This window comes from Cebus imitator, unplaced genomic scaffold (genome assembly GCF_001604975.1).
Source record: "Cebus imitator isolate Cc_AM_T3 unplaced genomic scaffold, Cebus_imitator-1.0 Scaffold321, whole genome shotgun sequence".
Lineage (NCBI taxonomy): Eukaryota > Metazoa > Chordata > Mammalia > Primates > Cebidae > Cebus > Cebus imitator.
Genome location: NW_016107636.1, coordinates 1,971,857 through 1,993,155, shown reverse-complemented (window position 1 = coordinate 1,993,155; position 21,299 = coordinate 1,971,857). Strand labels below are relative to the sequence as shown.

Genomic DNA, 21,299 nt, shown 5'->3' with positions numbered 1-21,299 from the left:
AAAAAAAAAAAAAAAAAAAGAAGGAGGGTAGCTTCCAAGACAAGAACACAAACAGGATGTATACAACAGCACAAGCATTCAGTAAGCTGACAGCAGTCCCCTAAATCTGAAGTACCCTGTGAATACAGAGGAATGGACAGACAAAAAGCTAGAGATAAGCAAAGGAGAAATCATTAAATGTCCTGTGCCAAACTAAGGAGTTTGAACTTTATCTGGAAGGTTATGCGGAACCAAAGAAAGATGTTAAACAAGTAAGTAACAAGTAACATCTGCCTTGTAGAATAAATATTTTGACAGCAGTATAAAGAATAAGACAAGAAGAGAAAGTCTACATAAAGAAAACCTAATCAAGTTACTACCATAGTGATAAAGGTACAAAGTTATTAGGGCTTGAACTGAGGCACTGGCACTAAAGATGGAGAAGAGATCCTTCAAAAGACATATTTAGGGGATAAAAATAACTATATATGTTAAATGGCTAGACAGAAGGATAAGGAAAAAAGAGGTGACTCCTCTTTTTTTTTTTTTTTTTCAAAAGACAATTCCCAAGCTCTAATTTGTATGGCAGTGTCAATCACCCAGATGGGGAGGGAACACAAACACAGGCACCAGTTCGAGAAGAGATGAGGTTCTCACTTTCCAACAAGCTGAGTTTAGGATGCCTGGAACTGAGGAAAGAGATCTGGACTAGCTGGTAGTTCACCCACTAACTGAACAGAAAACAACAAAAATTTTAAAACACAGCAAAAAACAAATTAGAATCTTACTGGGACTCTTCACATTATATTTAAATTCCATGAACACATAGTCTATGTGCTAAAAATTTCTAGTGGTAAAAGCTATTATTCTGAGAGAATGGACCACCACGCTGTTCTGATTGGAAAAAAGGATAGACATGGGATGAGAAGATAGATGAGTTTGTTGACATTTGTCCTTTCAAAAGAGTCAAAGATATTAGAAGGGTCATTCCTTTAAGCAGCTCCTTTATTTACATCTGTCAGCACAGTAAGAGATTAGTTAACCTGTACTGGGGAGGAAATCTGCTAGAATATAGAATGAGAGCAAGCTGCTTGACAAATTACTGATGCTAGCCTGTCTGACTCTAAGATTTACAATGTTTTAGAAAGTCAAATTTACATCAAGTATGAGCTAGGAAGAAATTTCTTCATGAAACTCAGCTTTTCATGATTTTGCCTTTCTTAAAGAAGTATCTTCTTTAAAAATTAATGTATAATATTACGTTCAGATGTATTGACAAGAGTTCTACTTTTATTTTTAAAATACCCATGTTGGGGGGAGAGACCAAAATAGCCAAAAGGGAGCTTCTCCGGAGTGCAGCTCCCACTGAGTGAGGTACAGAACCAGAGTGATCCACATCTCTGAGCGAGGTACCGTGTTCGTTTCAAAGGGACTAGTTGAACAGCGGGATTAACCCAAAAAAAGGCGGCAAAAGCAGCCCAAAGGGAGCAAGGTGAGGCAAGGCAGGGCACTGCCCCACCTGGAAAGTGTATCTGGCACAAAGGATGGGAGAGCAACACCTCCTTGGTACTCCAAATCAGATACAGCGCTATGCTCTGAGACTTGGACGCAGTACACAGCCCAGGAAAACGCCACCTGGCTTAGAACCACCCCGAGTTGCAGACCTGGGCAACAGCTTAGTCCAGCAGCCCCAGCCAGACCAGTGCCTTGTCAGTGCAGACGACGGCAGAGACTTGGTCTAACACCGAGAAACCTTCCAAGAAGGAACTGCCCATCCCATAGAAGGGAGAGTTAAATGCGAGGATGGGGATACGGCCAGACAGGCCCCACCCCCACAAGATCAAGCAACCAGAATCCCTCTACCGGGAGAGTTTCGCAGTTAACATATCAGATGGAGCTCCATACAGAAGCAGCGGGCAGGACAGAGGGAAAGAAGCCCGTCATGGGAAGGGGGACTAATGCCACCAGGGTAAGCAGAAACCAAGCAAAGAATAAACAGCAGCCTGGATGAGACCAAGGCAGCCCAGCAGTGCCTTCACAGGCAGACAACAGACAGACTGTCTCAAGCAGCACATTGACACCTGCATTTAAAAAAAAAAAAGCCACTCAGAGACCCCACGAGAAATCACCAACTTCAAAGATCAAAGACAGACAAGATCACGAAGATGGGAAGAAACCAGCACAAAAAGGACAAAAAATTCAAAGTCCAGAATGCCTCTCCTACCCAGACAGATCACAACGACTCACCAGCAAGACAACAAAACAGATCAGAAAATGATTTTGACGAGCTGACAGAAGCAGGCTTCAAAAGATGGGTAATAACAAACTTCTCTGAGCTAAAAGAACATGTTCTAACCCAATGCAAAGAAACTAAGAACCTTGAAAATGGATTAGACAAAATGCTAATTAGAATAACCAGCCTAGAGAAGAACATAAAACACTTTACGGAGCTGAAAAACACAGCACAGGAACTTCATGAAGCGCACACAAGTTTCAATAGCCGAATCAATCTAGCAGAAGAAAAGATATCAGAGATTGAAGACCACCTCAATGAAATAAAAAGGGAAGGCAAGAAAAGAGAAAAAAATGAGTGAAAAGACAAGAACAAAGCCTCCAAGAAATATGAGATTATGTGAAAAGACCTAATCTACGTTTGATAGGTCTATCTGAAGAGGACAGGGAGAATGAACCCAAGCTGGAAAACACTCTTCAGGATATTTATTATCCAGGAGAATTCCCCCAACCTAGCAAAGCAGGTCAACATTCAAATATAGGAAATACAAGGAACACCATAGAGATACTCCTTAAGAAGAGCAACCCTGAGGCACATAATCATCAGATTCACCAGAGTTGAAATGAAGGGAAAAATGGTAAGGGCAGCCAGAGAGAAAGGCCAGGTCACCCACAAAGGAAAGCCCAGCAGATTCACAGCGGATCTCTCGGCAGAAATCCTACAGGCCAGAAGAGAGTGGGGGCCAATACTCAGCATCCTTAAAGAAAAAAACTTTAAACCCAGAATCTCATATCCAGTCAAGCTAAGCTTCATAAGTGAAGTAGAAATAAAATCCTTTACGAACGTAATTACAGAGAGATTTCATTGCCACCACACCTGCCTTACAAGAGCTCCTGAAAGAAGCACCAAACATGGAAAGGAACAACCAGTACCAGCCACTCCAAAAGCATACCAAATGGTAAAGACCAATGATGCAAAGAGAAAACTGCATCAGCCAACGGGCAAAACAACCAACCAGTAACAAATGGACCAAATTCACACATAACGATATTAACCCTAAATGTAAATGGCCTAAACGCCACAATCAAAAGACAAAGACTGGCAAATTGGGTACAAAATCAAGACCCATCAGTGTGCTGTATCCAGGAAACCCACCTCACATGCAAGGATACACAAAGGCTCAAAATAAAGGGATGGAAGAAGATTTACCAAGCAAATGGAAAGCAAAAAAAAGCAGGAGTTGCAATCCTGGTCTCTGATAAAATAGACTTTAAACCAACAAAAATCAAAAGAGACAAAGAAGGACATTACATAATGGTGAAAGGATCAATGCAACAAGAAGAGTTAATGATCCTAAATATACATGCACCCAACAGAGAAGCATCCAGATACATAAAGCAAGTTGTTAATGACCTACAAAGAGACTTAGACTCCAGCACAATAGTGGGAGACTTTTAACACTCCACTGTCAATATTAGACAGATCAACGAGACAGAAAATTAACAAGGGTATCCAGGACTTGAACTCAGACCTGGACCAAGCAAACCTAATAGACATTTACAGAACTCTCCACCCCAAAGCCACAGAATATACAGTCTTCTCAGCACTACATCACACCTACTCTAAAACTGACCACATAATTCTCCTCAGGAAATGCAAAAGAACAGAAATCATAACAAACAATCTCTGAGACCACAGTGCAATCAAGTTAGTGCTCAGAATTCAGAAACTAACTCAGAACTGCACAGCTTCATGGAAACTAAACAACTGGTACCTAAATGTTGACTGGATAAACAATGAAATGAAGGCAGATATAAAGATGTTCTTCGAAACCACTGAGAACAAAGACACAACATACCAGAATTTCTGGGACACATTTAAAGCAGTGTCTAGAGGAAAATATATAGCAATAAATGTCCACATGAGAAGCAAGGAAAGATCTAAAATCGACACCCAATCATCAAAATTGAAAGAGCTAGAGGAGCAAGGTCAAAAAAACTCAAAAGCTAGCAGAAGACAAGAAATAACTAAGAGCAGAAATGAAGGAGACAGAGACACAGAAAACCCTTCAAAAAAATCAATAAATCCAGGAGCTGGTTCTTCGAAAAGAACAACCAAATAGACAGAACGCCAGCCAGATTAATAAGAAAAGAGAGAAGAATCAAATAGATGTAATAAAAAACATTAAGGGGGATATCACCACTGATACCACAGAAATACAAACTACCATCAGAGATTACTACAAACAACTCTATGTACATAAACCAGTCAATCTGGAAGAAATGGATGAATACCTGGACACCTGTACCCTCCCAAGCCTAAATCAGGAAGAAGTCGAAACCCTGACTAGACTAATAACAACGGTTGAAGTTGAGGCCACAATTAGTAGCCTACCCACCAAAATAAACCCAGGTCCAGATGGGTTCATAGCTGAATTCTACCAGACATACAAAGAGGAGCTGGTACCATTCCTTCTGAAACAATTCCAAACAATCCAAAAAGAGGAAATCATCCCCAACTAAATTTATGAGACCAACATCATCCTGATACCAAAACCCGGCAGAGACTCAACAAAAAAAGAACACTTGGCCAATATCCATGATGAACATCGATTCAAACATCTTCAACAAAATACTGGCAAACCAATTGCAATGGCACATCAAAAAGCTTATCCATCACAATCAGATAGGCTTCATTCCAGGGATGCAAGGCTGGTTCAACATACTCAAGTCTATAAACATAATCCACCACATAAACAGAACCAAAGACAAAAACCACATGATTATCTCAATAGATGCAGAGAAGGTCTTTGACAAAATTCAACAGCCCTTTATGCTAAAATCTCTCAATAAACTAGGTATTGATGGAACATATCACAAAATAATAAAAGCTATTTATGACTAACCCACTGCCAATATCATACTGAATGGGCAAAAACTGAAAGCACTCCTTTTGAAATCTGGCACTAGACAAGGATGCCCTCTCTCACCACTCCTATTCAATATAGTATTGGAAGTTCTAGCCAGAGCAATCAGGCAAGAAAAAGAAATAAAGGGTATTCAATTAGGAAAATAGGAGGTCAAATTGTCTCTATTTGCAGATGGCATGACTGTATATTTAGAAGACCCCATAGCTTCAGTCCAAACTCTCCTTAAGACTTCAACAAAGTCTCAGGATACAAAATCAATGTGTAGAAATCACAAGCATTCCTATACAACAATAACACCCCATAGTTTCAGCCCAAACTCTCCTTAAACTGATAAGCAACTTCAACAAAGTCTCAGGATACAAAATCAATGTGTAGAAATCACAAGCATTCCTATACACCAATAACAGACAAAAAGAGAGCCAAATCAAGAATGAACTGCCATTCACAATTGTTACAAAGAGAATAAAATACCTAGAAATACAACTAAAACAGGAGGTAAAGGACCTCTTCAAGGAGAACTACAAACCACTGCTCAAGGAAATAAGAGAGGACAAAAACAGAAGGAAAAACATTCCATGCTCATGGTTAGGAAGAATTAATATCACAAAAATGGCCATATTGCCCAAAGTAATTTACAGATTTAACGCTATCCCCATCAAACTACCAATGACCTTCTTCACAGAACTGGAAAAAAACACTTTAAACTTCATATGGAACCCAAAAAGAGCCCGCATAGCCAAGACAATCCTAAGCAAAAAGAACAAAGCTGGCAGCCTCACGCTGTCGAACTTCAAACTACACTAGAAGGCAACAGCAATCAAAAAATCATGGTACTGGTACCAAAACAGAGACATAGACCAAAGGAACTGAACAGAGGCCTCCAGAGCAACACCACACATCTACAACCATCTGATCTTTGACAAACCTGACAAAAACAAGTAATGGGGAAATGATCCCATTTAATAAATGGTGTTGGAAAAATTAGCTAGCAATATGCAGAAAGCAGAAACTGGACCCCTTCCTGACACCTTATACTAAAATTAACTCCAGATGGATTAAGGACTTAAATATTAGACCAAACACCATAAAAACCCTAGAAGAAAACCTAGGCAAAACCATCCTGGACATAGGCATAGGCAAGGCCTTCATGACTAAAACACCAAAAGCAAGGGCAGAAAAAGCCAAAATAGACAAATGGGATTTAATTAAACTTCAGAGCTTCTGTACAGCAAAAGAAACAATTAGAGTGAACTGGCAACCAATAGAATGGGAAAAAATTTTTGCAATCTACCCATCTGACAAAGGGTTAATATCCAGAACCTACAAAGAACTAAAACAGATTCACAAGAAAAAAACAAACGCATCCATCCAAAAGTGGGCAAAGGATATCAACAGACACTTTTCAAAAGAAGACATATATGAAGCCAACGAACATATGAAAAAATGTTCATCATCAGTGGTTATTAAAGAAAAGCAAATTAAAACCACATTGAGATACCATCTCATGCCAGTTAGAATGTCAATCATTTAAAAATCTGGAGACAACAGATGCTGGAGAGAATGTGGAAAAATAAGAACACTTTGACACTGTTGATGGGAGTGTAAATTAGGTCAACCATTGTAGAAAACAGTGTGGCGATTCCTCAAGGAACTAGAAATAGAAATTCCATTTGACCCAGCAATCCCATTACTGGGTATATACCCAAAGGACTACAAATCATTCAATTCTAAAGACACATGCACCTGCATGTTCATCTCGGCACTGTCTACAATAGCAAAGATCTGGAACCAACTCAAATGCCTATCAATGATAGACTGGACAAAGAAAATGTGGCACATATACACCATGGCATATTATGCAGCCATTAAAAATGATTAGTTTGTGTCCTTTGTAGGGACATGGATGAAACCGGAAACCGTAATTCTCAGCAAACTGACACAAGAACAGAAAATCAAACACTGCATGTTCTTACTCATAGATGGGGGTTGAAGAATGAGAACGCATGGACACAGAGAGAGAAGCATCACACACTGGGGTCCACTGGTGGGGCCATGGGAGGGCTAGTGGGAGGGAGGGTGGGGAGGGATAACGTGGGGAGAAATGTCAGGTATACGTGATGGGGGAATGGAGGCAGCAAACCACCTTGCCATGAACGTACCTATGCAATAATCTTGCATGATCTGCACATGTAACCCAGAATCTAAAGTACAATAAAATAAATAAATAAAAATAACTGTGTTAAAAGTTAACAGTTTTTATCTGGGTCTTGGCTTAAAGAACTTGCATACTGTCATTCAGATTACAGACCATATAACCAAAGCACTGTCTAGCTAATTGTAGGTTATTCTAATTAAAAATAAAGTACCTTCCCCTAAAACATTCATTTAACAACTGAAACTGTAAATGGTAATATGTAAAAGATATTATGTTATAGATTCCTAGAGCTAATTCCTAGTTTTCAGCCCCAAACTCTACATATAATTCCTTCAAAAAACACAAAACAAAACTGATCTTACTTTACAAAATTAGACAGAATATTTACTATTAAAAACCTAGAGGCAATATGTTATCATCTCCTTTTTGAAAAATTCATTTAAAATACAAGCTCACAAAAGTCAAAAATGGTTAGAATCTGGATTAGATAACATTTTTAAAGGATGTTAAAGATGAAGAAAATATTAGTGCAAATATATACACACACATTTATATGCATATAATACATATACACAAGTATATATGTATCTTGATTTTAATAAAATAATCTCTAAAAAGATGTGTACATGAATCAAATTATACTAAGATAAATGTAATAATGATACTTGCTTTTAAATATAATTGTATGTCAATCTGCTTAATGAAGTGCAGAACCATCAGCTAACCTTATAAATTAAGATTGACAGCTTTAAGATTTGCTTTAGAGTATGGTATGCCTATATATGCAAATCTTCTTTGAGATCATTTCCAACAATGTTATCATTAAGAGTATGGGATTCATATTATTTCAAATGTGGTAAGTTGAACAAAATCAATACTGAACAACATACCTTTCAGATAAATTAAGCCTTTGGTGAAGAGGTTCTAATATTTGACATGTCTCTAGGCTGTCAACAGATGTCGAAGGCAATGAGTCTGATTGCACCTTGTTGGCATCACATAAATTAGCATCGTTTCTAGGTAGGGTCTTTCTGAATTTTCGTCCTAAATCCGTCCATAGGACATTCGTCAACATAACTTTGAGTTGCCTGTTATATACATAAATAATTAGTATATATGGTACTACACACTGTAGAATACATGAAGTCATCACAAACTAACAATATCTCCAGAAATTCCAAATTTCAGTTCTTCAAGTAACTAGAGTAGTAAATATCATAAGAAAAAAGAAAAAATGCCTAGCTATTCTCAAATATATCCTAAAAAGTAAAGTCTATTTCACTTAAGTTGGGATTTTCTTCAGAATTCTGTCAAGCATACTACAGCTGTCATTACACATGCACAGCTGCTAGATTCCTGGCAACCCACTCACATTTAGCAACAATGTTAGTAGAAGGAGAGTGTTCACCTGCACATCTCATCACAGACGAAATTGCTTTTTGTGCTAATAATGTGTTTTTGTTTTAGCATTTGTTGATTCAGAAAACATTATTAAAACTAAGGGTGCAATACTTGCATCATTTACATTCCCAAGCCTACAGAGTCTTAAGATATAGATTTAATTTTACCTTATTTCTAAAATAGGTCAATTTATAACATTTACTTTACTGTACCTCTACCAATTTCAAAAAAAAAAAAAAAAAAAACCACACACTGATAAATGTAAGCAATTCCAGCTACAGTTTTACTCAGCATGTTTTCCCCATCTTTTCATTCAGTACATCTTTACGCTGAATACTTGAATAACTATGTTCAGTTCCGGAATTCCAAAATCTATGGAATACAGTTTTTGCAGCATGTGAACAGGCTACCATGTACACTTAAGGTCAAGTGAGTGATGGCTGAAAGAGCTGAGAAATGTTTAATCAAAAGAGTGTCTGTTTTTCTACCTATGAAACAGTTTTAGGCACTTTTTGTTTGCTTAACAAACACAAGAATACTAAGAACAGCAAGATGTCCACATATTTTCAAGATAAAATGGGAACTCTCAAAAAAATCACTTGTTTGCAGCAGCCACTTGAGTGTACATTCCCAGACCATCTAGCGGAAGGAGGGTACAAGTCCCCAGGGTACTTCCACAGAACACACCAAAAACTCCAAACATATTGTACTGAAAAAAAAGTTTAAGCTATTAGTTTAAAAATTATTTTAAAAAATGAAGAAATCAGTGACATCTCTCTGAATCAATAATAATTCAAGCACTTACTGAACATCTTCCAACAAAACAACTATGCTAGTATAATCTGGAGTTTCAGCCACAAACAAAATAGTTGAGTTTTTGCCTCTACCGAGTGTGCATTACAGAGAAGAATAAACCAATTCATTATTTAACTAGAATTCTGGTATGTGCTATGAAGAAGAAATAAAGATGTTGCATTTCTTCTGAGCCAAGTCATGGAAGGTTTTTCTGAGACTATGACCTTGAAGCCGAAGTCTCAAAGGACAGGCACTATCCAAAGGAAATAAGTGAAAAATGGAGAAAGGTCTAAAAAACAGGACAAAATGCAAATGCTTTGAGTAAAGCTTCTTCAAAGAAATTAAAACACTTACCTGACTCAGGTACTTAGAATAAAGAGGAAATGTGTCTAAGAGCCGGCAGTTAAGCAGGACTTCGCAAACTATATTAAGGATCTGAGACTTTTTGTCAACAAGAATAGAAATTCACTAGTCTTAATTAGGAAACAATGAGATCAGAGCTACATTTTTAAAAGATCATTTTGATCTTTATGAAGAATCAAATGGAAGCACCAGCAATTATGGGGCATAAAAATTAATTTATGGAGATAATAATGACTTTATCAGAGAGTGTTTAGTAGAATGATGTGAGCAGAAACCAGAATACAGTGGGACGAGTAAAGGGAAAGATCAAAGGAATATAGCAAATGAAAGTAGTTGAGAAATACGGTTGTGAAAGTAGAAAATAAGACAAGACCTGAAAATACACCTAAGAAGCAGGAAAGGGTTTTTAGTCAGTTATTGGTTGATTAGTTAGTTAAAGATAGGAAAAATTTGTATAAGTTTAAATGCTATGGGAAGCACTTTAAGGTTGAAGATACAGAAGGCAGGATAATTAACACAGTAAGTTTCCTAAGAAATAAGTGCTAATATTTATTGAACATGTACTATATGCCAGGCACTGTGCTAAGCATTTTACAATTCTTTATTTCATTTAATCCTCACAACCATTCCATGAGGGACTCACAAATTATTCTTTTCATGCAGTTGAGGAGACCAAGGTAGACTGATTAACATCTAAGCACACAGTAAAACAAGTAGTGAAAATGGGATCCGGAACCATACACTCTCAATTTTCTTGTCAGCACTCTTAACTGCTTCACACTACACTGGTTTATGATACAAGAGGCACTCCTTTCATTCTTGCAAGAAGGAGAAGGAACCAAGACCATCTCTTAAAAGTGACAGGAAAAGTAAAGGAACATAGGTTTGAGAAAAGTTTCCAAATAATCATTGCAGAGAGAGGGAACACAAGCTTACTAAAGAAACACAGTAAGGCTGTCTTAGAGTTAAGAAATCCCTGTGAGATTAACACATTTATAATGCCACAAATCTCTTTTTATTTTTCCAATCAGTGCCAGTCCTAAGTGTCAGCACAATGCAAACAGATGAGTTCACAGATGATTACTAATTGCAAAGAGGAAAAGGTGTCTTTACAGTGAGCTGATCTGGCAGGCACCACCTTATGCAAGTGCTCAAGCACAGAACTATTAAGAGTGAAACGACCAGAAATTATGTATCCCCTGCTGTGTGCAATAAAAGGCACATGACATCAGGTATGAAGTTTTCCTGCCAAAATATAACCTGGACCAATCATAAGGGCAAGTCCAGAAAAATAACAAAAATATAGACTGTGAGGCATTCTACAAGACAACTGGTCTGGACTCCTCAAAACTCAACGTCACGGTAAAAAGAGAAAGGGCAGACCAGGTGGGAACCCTTCCAGATTAACAGGCTAATGGGGTATAATAGCTAAATACAATGCGTGAATCTGAATTTGATTCTATTAGGTTGGTGCAAAAATAACTGCAGTTTTTGCCAAATAAATTTAAAAATAAATAAATAAAAACACCTTGGGAACATTCAGGATATTCTGATTGTGGACTTTATAGCACATGACGATATGAAATTATTAATTTTCTTGACAGTATAATTGTTATGTAAGATAATGTCACTGTTCTTAGGAAAAGCAGGCGGAAGTATTTGAACATAAAATGCCATGATGCCTTCAAATTACTTTCAAATAGTTCCCCAAAAAATGTATGTGTCTATGTATACATGTATACATGTGATGCCCATCTATACACATGCATAAAAAGAGACCAAGAGACAGCAAACTTGGTAAAATGTTTAAAGACTATCAGACTATTATTTACAAGTTTTACAGCTATACAATTTAAAATTCTAAATGACCAAATAAAAATATATACAAAATTTTAAGGATATTTAAGGATAAAATGTAATTAAGTCTAATGGAAAAACTATATGACTCAGTTATTTGCTAAATTATTGGGGAAATTATTATCTCAATAGTAATTTTAATAATTTCAAATGTGAGACTATTTGATATTGGAAAAAGCCATTTTTCTATTCAGTCAGACCAAATAAGAATTTATGTTGGAAAATAACAAATAATTGGTTTTACTGATTATTTTAATAGTGAGGCTCTAAATGAGAAGGACAGTTTGGCTTCTCTGGGAAAATACTTATTTCATGCTTGACTTTATTACAATTTTTCTGACTAAAAATATCCTGCGATAGAAGTCAGTAATCTCTTTCCCCTAAATTAGTAAGGTAAAAAATTCTAAACATCTACAACATTTAAGTGTCACAAGATTTCTCTGTATATCAGAAGAGAAACTTAAGAGTAAAGAACAACATTCAAACCAGGCAAATTAAAACCTAAATTTAGTATTTAGGGATATACTTTTAGGTAACAATACTATCCAAGAAAAATTAGAACGTAATTACTTTTAAAGTTAGGTGAGTGGTTACCTTTAAAGCAGGGGTCCCCACCCCTCAGACTGCTGACCAGCACCAGTGAGGGTCGTCCCTCTAGGCTTGACTTGCTCCCATAGGAGACTTTAGCCCTACTGGAACTGTTGGATCTGAACTCTGTAGGGTTGTCTTGCCCATCAAACAAGGCTGATGTGACCCAGCTACTCAGGAGGCTGAGGCACGATAACTGCTGGAGCCCAGGAGGTGGAGGTTGCAATGATTGGAGATCACACCACTGCACTCTAGCCTGGGCAACAGAGTGATACTCTGCCTCAAAAAAAAAAAAAAAAAAAAAGCTTTACAGAAATCTGCACTTAAAATGTATGTATTTTGTTGCATGTAAATTATACATCAATAAGATGACTAAAAAGCCATTAAGAAAATGCAAGATATTCATATTGCATGATGAAACCTTACTTAATTGAAACAAGGTCAGTCTTATGAAATTCGGATACAGGAAAATAGGAAAATGGGTAACATGCCTGAAATCAGTGGAAAATTAGTAAAGAGCATAATAAGGGTTGTATTCCATGACAGATGTCTACCTACACAGAGCATCAGCAACTTGAAGGATGGAAGTGGAATCGCCAAGAGACAAACTTCTTGATTTAGATATTCCAATGTCTATGGGAATAACTGACACAAGGACAAATCCAAGCCAGCTAAATTAGGTTGAATTTCTCAGGGACCCAACAAAACACACCTCTGCCTTCATTCAGGTGCACTGCATCAGCACAGAATTTACTCCACAGAAGCACGGAGGTGAAAAGGGAGTGCCCTTAAGAATCAGGTTGACACCTTTAAGCAGAATGAAAATGGGAATACACAGATCATCTACACTCAGCTAGCTGCCAAATCAAAGTTTTTATGCCTAAAGGAGCAGACAGGAAACAAAAAACTAACCGAGAGAAGATGGAAAACAAAACAGCTCATGAAAAAGAAAAGTATCAGCCATCCTATGATACCACAATCCTCATAGTATTCTCCATGGCCCAATGCACCCACAGCTTATGTGAATAACATCCCTTCTCCAGCGCCCACTTTCACCTCTCCATAGCAGAGCACTTGCCGTGTCCTGGACAGCAACTCTTCTTCCCCAAATCATCAGGGAAGTGAAGCTTCACAGGCCTCTGGTGAACAAATTCAGCCTTCAGCTACGATCCAGGAAACACAGTAATGACTGCTCAAAAATAGATTCTCTTCTTACACAAGACTATTCTCAGTTTTTCAGGTGCTGACTTATTAAAACTGATAAAGGAAGATTTAGCTCAAATTTGTAGTGCAGCCAATGAAATTCGGCTCTGTAATTCACTGAAGTCAAGGTCAGTCAGGCCCCGTTTAATCACCTATGTCTGCGAGGAGCAGCCAAGCAGCATGGTGCTGCAAGGGCAGCAGCAAGCCACGGCAGTGCAAATAAGAATGGCAGTGGGGCACCCCACGTTTATCATGCAATCTACTTGGAAGAAATGATTGCCTCAGAAGTCGCTCGAAAACTTGCGCTGGTGTTTAATATTCCTCTCCTCCAAATTAATCAGATTTACAGACAGGGTCCAATTGGTATTCACATTCTCGTTAGTAATCAGATGGTTCAGAACTTTCAAGATAAGAGTTGTTTTTTATTAACCACAGTAAAAGCTGAAAATAGTGATGGTATCCACATAATTTTAAAGTGATGTCTTATATAAACTGAACTATATTCAGTACCAAATAGTCACACTTAAAAGTGTGTGAAGCCTGAATCCAAGAAGTCTTAGGATTGGATTTTACCATATGAAATGTTTCATACTGAAAACACAAGATGACCTTTCTAATGCGCTGTATGAGAGGTGAATCTCCTCACTGTCACTGCCATAGCCAAGCATCCTCGTGAGAGTGAGCACATCGGCAGAGCATGCATCCAGCTCTGGAGGTCACAGTCCAGGCATAGCTGCCTGCTTCTCTGGCAGAGGCCAGTAAATACAGTTCCTAGAAGTAGCCTTTGTTGTCTTTTTACACTGTGGGCATTTACCTTTCTGTGCCAGTTTGGGTTTTATTGTCTGAATTTTATGCTGACCTGGAGAGGAGATGGGGGGACAGTACTGTTGTGGAGCCAGCAGTGAATCTGTATGTGGAGAGATGTGTTGGGCTGATGCAGCCACTGGTGGTCAGTTAAAAAGCTCGGTACCTTCTTGGAAGAAATCATGTCTAAGGGTGTAGGTTTGACGTGATCAGGCCAGATTGGAGAAGATCCAAGCAAGGAAGACGGGCTTGCAGCAAACTGCATTAACAGGAGAGCCTTGGTGAGAGGATCAGTGTAAATTCTAATAGGTGCAAAGACTTCTGTGTTTTGGCTTTGTGACAGATTTATTGAAAAACTTTTTTGCTTCTGCTTCCATTTTTAGCATTTTAGTTTCTGGTTTTCATTTTTGGAGATTCCTTGCCTTTTAATAAACTTGTGTTTTTTCTCTCATTTTCTTCCCTGTCTTGATCTCTGACTACACCCCACCCCACTCCAATCCCCCACACCCAGCATCCTGCTAAACATTTTTAAAGCCCTACCTCAGACCTGGAAATAGGCGCCCCAAGTAGGGAGAGAAAGTATTATTGTTGACAGCTTCCAACTAGGTGTTAAGGGATCTTCATTATGAACAAGATGAAATTTTTCATGGAAACACCAGATGTTATCAATAAAACACTAAAATGTACCATACAAATCCCTTAAGCTTCTCCTCAAATATTGAGCTTTAGTGCAATCATGGATAGACATTCTGGTGATTATTTAGGGGTTTTTTACACACCACATAATAGCTTATTTCTCTATAAAAAGGAGTGCCTCGCCGGGCGCGGTGGCTCAAGCCTGTAATCCCAGCACTTTGGGAGGCCGAGGCGGGTGGATCACGATGTCAAGAGATCGAGGCCATCCTGGTCAACATGGTGAAACCCCGTCTCTACTAAAAATACAAAAAATTAGCTGGGCATGGTGGTGCGTGCCTGTAATCCCAGCTACTCAGGAGGCTGAGGCAGGAGAATTGCCTGAACCCAGGAGGCGGAGGTTGCCGTGAGCCGAGATCTCGCCATTGCACTCCAGCCTGGGTAACATGAGTGAAACTCCGTCTCAAAAAAAAAAAAAAAGAGTGCCTCTTTCATAAAACAAAATGCTTGTCTGCTAGCATACTTTTCAAAAGGAATCCACTGTTTCATCACTTTCCTCCTATATTTATGTCCTTCATCCAAAACCTTCCCAAAATCTATCAGCAATCATTTTTGAGGCCTGTGGTAGAAAGGACTGAAATTTTTTAAAACTTCTATTACATTTTAATTGTAGCATCTCTCTGTCCATACACCCAGGTGTCCTGACTTGAATGTACTATTTGATCCTCATCTTTGTTCAGGCAAAAATAGGAAATGAATAATTTTTGAGTTTGAAATCTCTCCCAGAAGACAAACTACTTCAGTGGGTTAAACCTTTGACATTTTATGTTTTATTCGTAAAGGGGGTTAATTATTTGCTACAAAGAAGCATGGTCTATTTTCATCTTCAATTTGAAAATATCTGTAACTCCTTATAGACCCTATAGGCAGAGAGCTTTCCTTTGTGATTTTTCCCTTTGTTTTTGTGTGACCACATGTTTTCTGTACCAGTCACTGAGGAAAGAAGTGAGTTTATCTCTTGTTTTAAAAATTTTGCTTGTCTATTTAACATTACTTTTTGGGTCTCAAGTTTATGGAACAATAAATGTCATTTAATGCTTTTTTGAAGTTCCTTGTCAGGTTTCAGAAGCTGGGTGAGAATACTTAGACATTTAATCAAATTATACTGAGTGGCACTGAACATGAGTTTGTCCCAGTGAAACAGGCTAAATAAATTATGGCAGCAGAAAATTTGTTACTTTTTTTTTAACAGTAAGGTGTAGTAAGATACTACAGGCCAGTATCTCTAATAAATATTAATGCAAAAATCCTCAGCAAAATACTAGCAAACCAGGCTGCTTCAACATATGTTAAGTCTATAAATGTAATCCATCACAAATACAGAAACAAAGACAAAAACCACATGATTATCTCAATAGATGCAGAGAAGGCCTTCAACAAAGCTCAACAGCCCTTTATGCTAAAAACTCTCAATAAACTAGGTATCGACGGAACACATCTCAAAATAATAAAAGCTATTTATGACAAACCCTGAAAGCATTCCCTCTGAAAACTGGCACAAGACAAGGATTCCCTCTCTCACCACTCCTATTCAACATAATAAAGTTCTGGCCAGAGCAATTAGGCAAGAAAATAAATAAAGGATATTCAATTAGGAAACAAAGAAGTCAAATTGTCCCTATTTGCAGATGACATGATTGTATATTTAGAAGACCCCACTGTCTCAGCCCAAAATCTCCTTAAACTGATAAGCAACTTCAGCAAAGTCTCAGGATACAAAATCAATGTGCAAAAATCACGAGCATTCCTATACACCAATAACAGGCATACAGAGAGCCAAATCATGAGTGAACTCCCATTCACAATGGCTACAAAGAGAATAAAATACCCAGGAATACAACTAACAAGGGACATGAAGGACTTCTTCAAGGAGAACTATGAACCACTGCTCAAAACAGAGATAGAGACCAATGGATCAGAACAAAGGCCTCAGAAGCAACACCACACATCTACAACCATCTGATCTCTGACAAACCTGACAAAACAAGCAATGGGGAAAGGATTCCCTGTTTAATAAATGGTGTTGGGAAAACTGGCTAGCCATGTGCAGAAAGCTGAAACTGAGCCCCTTCCTTATACCTTATACAAAAATTAACTACAGATGCATTAAAGATTTAAACATAAGACCTAACACCATAAAAACCCTAGAAGAAAACCTAGGCAATACCCTTCAGGACATAGGCATAGGCAAGGAACTCATGACTTAAACACCAAAAGCAATGGCAACAAAAGCCAAAATAGACAAATGGGGTCTAATTAAACTGAAGAGCACAGCAAAAGAAACAATCATTATACACACACCATCAAGAGGCCTGAGTACTAGCCCACATCACTCACAATTGCCAATGCCCAAGTACACTATACAGTGGCCTGAGAACCCAGCCCAGCCCACCTTGGCCACAGCCGGCACCAAACATGCTGACCAGGGACCCAAGAACTGATTGACCTGGACTCTAAGAACTCTAACCCATGTTACCACCAGGAATCCCAAGGACTGGCACAAATGGTTCACCCCTACCATGACTGGTGCTCATACATGCCACCCAGGGGTACAAGGACTAGCAAACCTGGTGTACCCGTCCCCAGTAAAGGCCTGCCACACTCCAGAAACCACAGATTTACTTCCTGCTGACGAGTCTGAAAATTTTTTAAAATAAGTTGCAGATTAAGACAATAAGGACCTTGCCACCACTATCACTGATTATGACCAAGGAAATAACATGGAGACTACACAACTGCATCCACTAAGAATAAAACTCTAAACAATCTACCTAACAAACACCATAGATACATCTACAGGAAAAGTCTCTACCAAATGAAGTTAATCCATAAAGCTGAGAGAAACAACTGTTACACCACATGCACACATAAGAACACAAGAAACAAGACAAAGCAAGAAAGCATGAGGCCTCCAAAAAATACAATTCTCCAGAAACATAACACAGAGAAAAATATATGTATGAAATGCCTGAAAACAAACTCAAAATAATTATCTAGGGCAGCAATCCCCAACTTTTTGGCACCAGGTACCAGTTTCACGAAAGATGATTTTTCCACAGACCAGGGATGGTGGGGTAGTATAGATTGTCTCGGGACAAAATTATTCCATCTCATTGGGCATGAGATTTTTACAATGAGCATTCAACCTAGGTCTCTTGCATGCACAGTTCACAATAGGGCTCAAGCTCCTATGAGAATCTAATGCTCTCACAAATCTGACAGGAGGCAGAGCTCGGACAGTAATATTCACTCACCTGCCACCCACCTTCTGCTCTGCGGCCTGGTTCCTAACAGGCTATGGACCAGTACCGGTCCATGGCCCCAGGGGTTGGGTATTCCAATCTAAAGAAACTCAGCAAGTTACAAGAGAACAGAGAAAATACAAAAAAATCTGAAAACCATTTCAGGATATAAATGAGAAATCCAACAAAGAGACAGGTATAATTAAAAAGAAGAAACAAAAATCCTGGAATGGAAGAGTTCAATTAATGAAATTTTAAAAAACCCAATTGAGAGCTCCAACAACAGACTAAGCAGAAGAAAAAATACTCTAAACCTGAAGACATGTCTTTTGAAATAAACCTGTCAGACAGAAAAAGAAAAATAAATAAAGGATAAATAAAACCAACAGGACACATATTACATTATAAACTGACCAAATATTCAAATTTAGTTGTTTCAGAGGAGAAGAGATGAGCAAAGACAGAAAACCTATTTAACAAAATAATAAAAGCCTATTTAACAATAAAATAAAATTTAATAATAAAGTTTCCCAACTCCTATGAGAGATATACACATCAAGATACAGTACGCTCAAATTTTCCCAAATAGATTCAATCCAAAAAAGGCTTCTCCAAGGCCCTATACTTCTCCCAGACATTATACTCAAACTGTCAAAAATCAAAGCCCAAGAGAGAATTCTAAAAATAGCAATAGAAGAGTAGTAAGACACATACAAGGGAACCTCCATCACACTAACTAAGTTTCTCAACAAAAACTTTATAGGCCAGGAGAGAATGGGATGATATGTTCAAAGTGCTGAAATAAAGACCTACAAGCCAAGAATGCTACCTTCAGCAAAGCTATCCTTCAGCAATGAAGAAAAAATAAAGACTTTATCAGACAAACAGAAAGAGATAATTTAAGACGGCTAGACTGATGCTATAAAAAATGCTTAAAGGAGTCATATGTCTAGAAGCAAAAAGACAATATCTACCATCATGATAATACACAGAAGTATAAAACTAACTGGAAGAGCAGGAACAAATGAGAAAGAGGAATCAATCATTAACACTAAAGAAAACCACCAACCCATAAGCATAAACAATAAAGAGAAAGAAAAGAACAAAGGATATACAAGACAATCAGGAAGCAATTAACAAAATGATGAATGTCTTTTTTTAAAATTTATTTATTATACTTTAAGTTCCAGGGTACATGTACAGATTGTGCAGGTTTGTTACATGCACGCGCCATGGTGGTGGTTTGCCGCATCCATCACCCAATCATCTACATTAGGTATTTCTCCTAATGCTATCCCTCCCCAATCCCCCCACCCACTGCTATCCCTCTCCTAGCCCCCCACCCCCCAGACCCCAGTGTGTGATGTTCCCCTCCCTGTGTCCATGTGTTCTCATTGTTCAACACCCACTTATAAGTGAGAACATGTGGTGTTTGGTTTTCTATTCTTGTGTCAGTTTGCTGAGAATGACAGTTTCCAGCTTCATCCATGTTCCTGCAAAGGACATGAACTCATCCTTTGTTTGGTTTTCTGTTCTTGTGTCAGTTTGCTGAGAATGACGGTTTCCAGCTTCATCCATGTTCCTGCAAAGGACATGAACGCATCCTTTGTTTGGTTTTCTGTTCTTGTGTCAGTTTGCTGAGAATGACAGTTTCCAGCTTCATCCATGTTCCTGCAAAGGACATGAACTCGTCCTTTTTTACACCTGCGTAGTATTCCATGGTGTATATGTGCCACATTTTCTTTATCCAGTCTATCATTGATGGGTATTTGGATTGGTTCCAAGTCTTTGCTATTGAGAACAGTGCTGCAATGAACATATGTGTGCATGTGTCTTTATAATAGAATGATTTATAATCCTTTGGGTATATATCCAGTAATGGGATTGCTGGGTCAAATGGTATTTCTATTGCTAGATCCTTGTGGAATTGCCACACTGTCTTCCACAGTGGCTGAATTAATTTACACTCCCACCAACAGTGTAAAAGCATTCCTATTTCGCCACATCCTCCCCAGCATTTGTCTCCTGATTTTTTAATGATTGCCATTCTAACTGGCATGAGATGGTATCTCAATGTGGTTTTGATTTGCACTTCTCTAATGACCAGTGATGATGAACTTTTCTTCATACGTTTGTTGGCTGCATAAATGTCTTATTTTGAAAAGCAATGTTCATATCCTTTGCCCACTTTTTGATGGGGCTGTTTTTTTCTTGTAAATTTGTTTAAGTTCTCCGTAGATTCTGGATATTAGCCCTTTGTCAGATGAGTAGATTGCAAAAATTTTTCCACATTCTGTTGGTTGCTGGTTCACTCTACTTATAACTTATAGTTTCTTTTGCTGTGCAGAAGCTCCTAAGTTTAATCAGATCCCATTTGTCTATTTTGGCTTTTGTTGTCATTGCTTTGGTGTTTTAGTCATGAAGTCCTTGCCCATGCCTATGTCCTGAATGGTTTTGCCTAGGTTTTCTTCTAGGGTTTTTATGGTGTTAGGCCTCATGTTTAAAGCTTTAATCCATCTAGAGTTAATTATTGTATAAGGTATAAGGAAGGGATCCAGTTTTCTGCGTATGGCTAGATATTTTCCCAACACCATTTATTAAATAGGGAATCCTTTCCCCATTGCTTGTTTTTGTCAAGTCTGTTAAAGATCAGATGGTTGTAGTTGTGTGGCATTCTTTCAAGGCCTCTGTTCTGTACAATTGGTCTATATCTCTGTTTTGGTACTCTGTCTTGGTTATGCAGGTCTCTTTTTCGGTTCCATATGAAGTTTAAGTTGGTTTTTTCCAACTCTGTGAAGAAAGTCATTGGTAGCTTGATGGGGATAGCATTGAATTTATAAATTACTTTGGGCACTATGGCCATTTTCATGATAGTGATTCTTCCTAACCATGAGCATGGAATGTTTTTCCATCCGTTTGTGTCCTCTCTTATTTCCTTAAGCTGTGGTTTGTAGTTCTCCTTGAAGAGGTCTTTCACATCCCTGTTAGTTGTATGCCTTGGTATTTTACTCACTTTGTAGCAATTGTGATTGGAGACCACTCATGATTTGGCTATTA

The 21,299-nt window shown here is 38.2% G+C and overlaps 1 protein-coding gene and 1 pseudogene across 6 annotated transcripts in view; one reads left to right on the top strand and one right to left on the bottom strand.

Annotated features, from left to right (window-relative positions):
- Positions 1-21,299, bottom strand: part of SENP7 (SUMO specific peptidase 7) — a 201,395-nt gene that overhangs the window by 102,639 nt on the left and 77,457 nt on the right. For 3 of the 6 annotated variants that reach the window (XM_017504344.2, XM_017504347.2, XM_017504349.2), the window contains one exon: positions 8,187-8,384. The exons of 2 other annotated variants lie outside the window; for them this stretch is intronic. In XM_017504344.2, coding sequence (XP_017359833.1) covers positions 8,187-8,384 — 198 coding nt within the window. Of the gene's footprint in view, positions 1-8,186; positions 8,385-21,299 lie in introns of those variants that run through there. One more of the 6 variants, XM_017504350.2, reaches the window with a different exon arrangement.
- Positions 12,731-14,330, top strand: LOC108286494 (annotated as a pseudogene).